Source organism: Meleagris gallopavo, chromosome 22 (genome assembly GCF_000146605.3).
Source record: "Meleagris gallopavo isolate NT-WF06-2002-E0010 breed Aviagen turkey brand Nicholas breeding stock chromosome 22, Turkey_5.1, whole genome shotgun sequence".
NCBI classification, from domain to species: Eukaryota; Metazoa; Chordata; class Aves; order Galliformes; family Phasianidae; genus Meleagris; species Meleagris gallopavo.
Window position 1 is genome coordinate 13,066,833 of NC_015032.2, and position 3,583 is coordinate 13,070,415.

Genomic DNA, 3,583 nt, shown 5'->3' on the forward strand with positions numbered 1-3,583 from the left:
GGGCCGTCATCCAGCGCGGTGCCGGGAAGGATGCGGGGAGCCCCTGGCTGGGTGCCCCGAGCGCGGTTCCTGCTCCTGGGCGCAGAGCTTCGTCGTTCCTCGTTCTCGTGGCTGAGATTCCCCGGCAGGGGCTCGGCGTTTCCTATCCTTCCCGCTCCATCGTGCCTCCCCTTGCCCCGGAATCCCCATCGCCGGTGTTTGGGGCGCAGCCGTGAATTTTAGGAGCGGAGAGGGCAATGTGGGCAGGTCCCTGTCAGCAGGGGTCCCGGCCCGTGTCGAGACAAGGCATGGAACAGGCATGGGGCGTGTTGTCCTTGCTGGAGGGGCTGTGGCAGCCTGTGTCTGAGCCCTGTTGTGGGGTCTTGTGGGTTCGATGCAAGGCTGGGCCCTGGGGAGGGTGGCAGAGGCAGGGTGGGGTGTCTGAGCACCCTTTCGGTTCCCCTTCCTGCTTGAAGTCACAGACGCATGGTGGGGGGGTCAGTTCCCCTCTACAGGGTCAGGCATCACGAGCCAGGCCTTGCAGTGCCCCTTCACACCAGGACAGCCCACAGGACCACGTCGGGGGTGACCGAGAGGAGACAGCAGCCTGTGTGGGTTTGATGTTCCTGCCCAGGGAAGGGGCTGGTGGCACAGTTGGCACTGCTCCCCCTGCCCAGCACTGCAGCGCTGGTGGCGCTGGCAGAGGCCCAAGGTGAAGAGCAATCACCACCCAGTGAAACTTGGGAAAGCACGGGGCCGCCCTACAAGAGCCACTGCCATCCCACTTCAAAGAGAGCGCTGGCAGTGCCAGGCAGTGCAGGCAGATCTGCTGCGGTCTGTGGTTAGCCCAGGCATGGGAAGTGTGGTGCAAGGAAAACCTCACCTTGGGGCACAGCTTGGAGGATGTGCAGCTGTGCATGTGTGTGGCAGAGCAGCATCTCTTCATGGATCTCATCTCTTCCAGTGCGGGCAGCCTGGTGATGCTGTGAATTGTTCTGACAAGCAGTATGAGCACAAGGGCAAATGCTGCAACCGATGCCCGCCAGGTACAGAAATACCTTCTCCTCCCTGAGCCCTGTAGCCATGGCTGCTGGGGCTGCATTTGGCAATTGAGCAGCATGCCACAATGGCCCCAGCAACTACAGCCCTCAGTGCTCCCACGTCCTGCTGGCAGATCATAGAAGAGATCTGCTGCCTGTGGGGGAAAACTCCCTTATCCCTCCTCACCAGCCATTCTTGCAGGGAAGAAGTTGGCCTCTGAATGCAACGACACAGAAAGCTCTGTCTGCACACCCTGTGACGACGGTCACTACCAGCAGAGCTGGACTAAAGAGAAGCACTGCATGCCCCATGACATCTGTGAGGAGAGTAAGTGCTCCACGTCCCCAGCATGTGGAGCTGCAGGAGCTGTGCCCCACCCAGGCTCACCCTCACTGTGTCCCCACTCCCTCTGACAGATGCTGGGCTCATCGTGAAGAGACACGGAAATGCAACGCACAACATTGTGTGTCAGTGCCGGGCTGGCATGCACTGCTCTGATGCCAGCTGCCAGACCTGCGTGGAGAATGAGCCCTGCAAGCAGGGCTTTGGCTTTGTGGCAGGTGAGACCCAGCCGCTCCTATCCCTGCAATGGGCCCCACGTGCTGGCAGCATCAACTGGAGGTGCTCCCAGGGATGGAGGCTTCCTCTGCATGGAGCTCTACTAGAGCTTTGTGAGGGCTGCACTGCTGCTGACCTTCCTGCAACCTCCACTGTCTTCCAGCCATGGCTGAAGCCCGGATGACCTCACCCTGTGAGCCCTGTGCAGAAGGCACCTTCTCCAATGTATCTTCCAAAACTGAGCCATGCCACTTCTGGACAAGGTCAGTGTCAACTGCACCCTGTGCCCCATCCTTGTTCCTTTCTGCACATCCCCTGCTGCCACCTCCCCTGTGGCACTGGGACAAGGCACTGGGATGGCCCCTGCAGGGCACAGCACCAGACTGGTGCAGGGCAGGAGCGAGGGCAGTAGGGTGCTGAGCTGGTGGCAGATGTTGTGGCACTCCCTCAGTGTGTGTGGAATGTGAGACCTCGGGGGGTAGTGTCCAGACCCCAGCTCACTCCTGTCTGTAAAAAGCAGCTGAAGAATTACTCATGTTCCCTGGTAGAAATGTGAGCATTACCTCTGGACTGCATTAGTCTCGCCTCAGCTGCCAGCCATTGGATTTCACTTTGCTCCTATCTATAGCCAGAAATTACCTCCCCACTGAGTCACTTGTGGCATGCCATTGAGTGATCTCTGAGCTGTTCTGCAGCAGCTGAAGTTCCCCAGCCCCAGTGTCCCCCTCCTGTGCCTCAGCCCAAGGCACATGCCCACCTCTGGCAGTTTCAGCAGCTTCTGACAGGGCCCTGGCATCTCCGTCCCCATCTCACCCCAGGAGCCCCACTGCTGTGCCCCGACCACTCACCCCAGGGCCCAGGGGATGCTGACTGCACACGCTTGGCTCCCAGCCTCGTGGCTGTGGGGCTCCCACTATGGTGACGCAGTCTCATTCTTTGCCTGCAGCTGTGAGGAAAAGGGGCTCGTGGTGAAGGTGAAAGGGACAAACACTTCAGATGTGATCTGTGGTAAGTGCTCTGTACTCTGTCCGGTGCAGAGTGGATGTGGGCTGGAGCTCTGTGCAGCCCTCTGAGTCCCCATCTCCTGGCAGAGTCGAGCCGGCGCTCATCACTGTCGGTGCTGATCCCCATCGCAGCTGTGGTCATCACCTGCCTGGTGGGCATCTGCATCTACTGCCTGGTGCACACAGGTGAGGAGCCAAGTGGGGAAGGCAGTGGCAGTTCTACCAGCAATGGGGAAGCCCTTCAGCGGGTGGCAGTGTGGCACCCAGCCTCTCCAGCTCCACGCTTGTTGGAGGGCTGGGGGCCAGGCAGGGCAGGACCTCCCCCAATGGTGGCCTTCTCTCCTTTTCCTGCAGACCTCAGGCGCCGTGGGCCGAGGCAGGTGAGTTGTCTCCAGCCTTGGGTTGGGTCCCTGCTGGCATGGTAGGGATGTGTGGGCTGCAGAGCAGGGGCTATCCTAGGGCTGCTCAGTGGGGACGGGGCCACCAGGAACCTACGCAAGGAACTTATATGGGGTGAGGCCCCTGTTCTGCAGCAGGAGCAAATACAGGAGGCTCCCGTGGAGATACGTGGCTGTGGGCAGGGGCTATGACTGTTGCTCCTGCCCCTGAGCCCGCTCTTGGCCCTGACCTCCTGCCCCCACGCAGATTGAGACCGAGGTGCCCAGAGAGCTGGAGACGCAGCAGCCGGAGGAGGTGGACTTCCCGGTGCAGGAGACCCTGCTGGGAGGGCAGCCCGTGGCGCAAGAGGACGGCAAGGAGAGCCGCATCGCAGAGCAGGAGCAGCTGTGAGAGTGCGGGAGCTGCCCCGACAGGAGCAGCGGGCAGGGCCAGCACTGACCCCTCTGCAGACGGGGCGGGAGGTGAGCATCGGCCCCAGCGCGGCGATGCCACGGGGCACGACCGCCCACACGTGGGCAGCGCAGTCGGGCCGGGCACCCAGCGGAGTGCTGCGGAGGAGCCGAGCAGAGCCACGGTTGGGCAGAGCCCGCGGCGGGACCGAG

The 3,583-nt window shown here is 61.8% G+C and overlaps 1 protein-coding gene across 2 annotated transcripts; it reads left to right on the forward strand.

Annotated features, from left to right (window-relative positions):
- The first annotated feature begins 103 nt into the window (after positions 1 to 103).
- On the forward strand, positions 104 to 3,577 carry CD40 (CD40 molecule). Of its 2 annotated transcripts, XM_010722568.3 has the most exons (8): positions 112 to 1,025; positions 1,222 to 1,347; positions 1,437 to 1,580; positions 1,742 to 1,841; positions 2,525 to 2,586; positions 2,670 to 2,768; positions 2,937 to 2,962; positions 3,228 to 3,577. In XM_010722568.3, the coding sequence occupies exons 1-8, from the start codon at positions 833 to 835 to the stop codon at positions 3,369 to 3,371; spliced, it is 894 nt and encodes a 297-aa protein (XP_010720870.1). In that variant the 5' UTR covers positions 112 to 832; the 3' UTR covers positions 3,372 to 3,577. The 2 variants fall into 2 exon arrangements, with proteins under 2 accessions (XP_019477867.1, XP_010720870.1); XM_019622322.2 differs by lacking the exon at positions 2,937 to 2,962 and having other exon boundaries at positions 104 to 1,025; positions 3,228 to 3,322.
- The last annotated feature ends 6 nt before the right edge of the window (positions 3,578 to 3,583 follow it).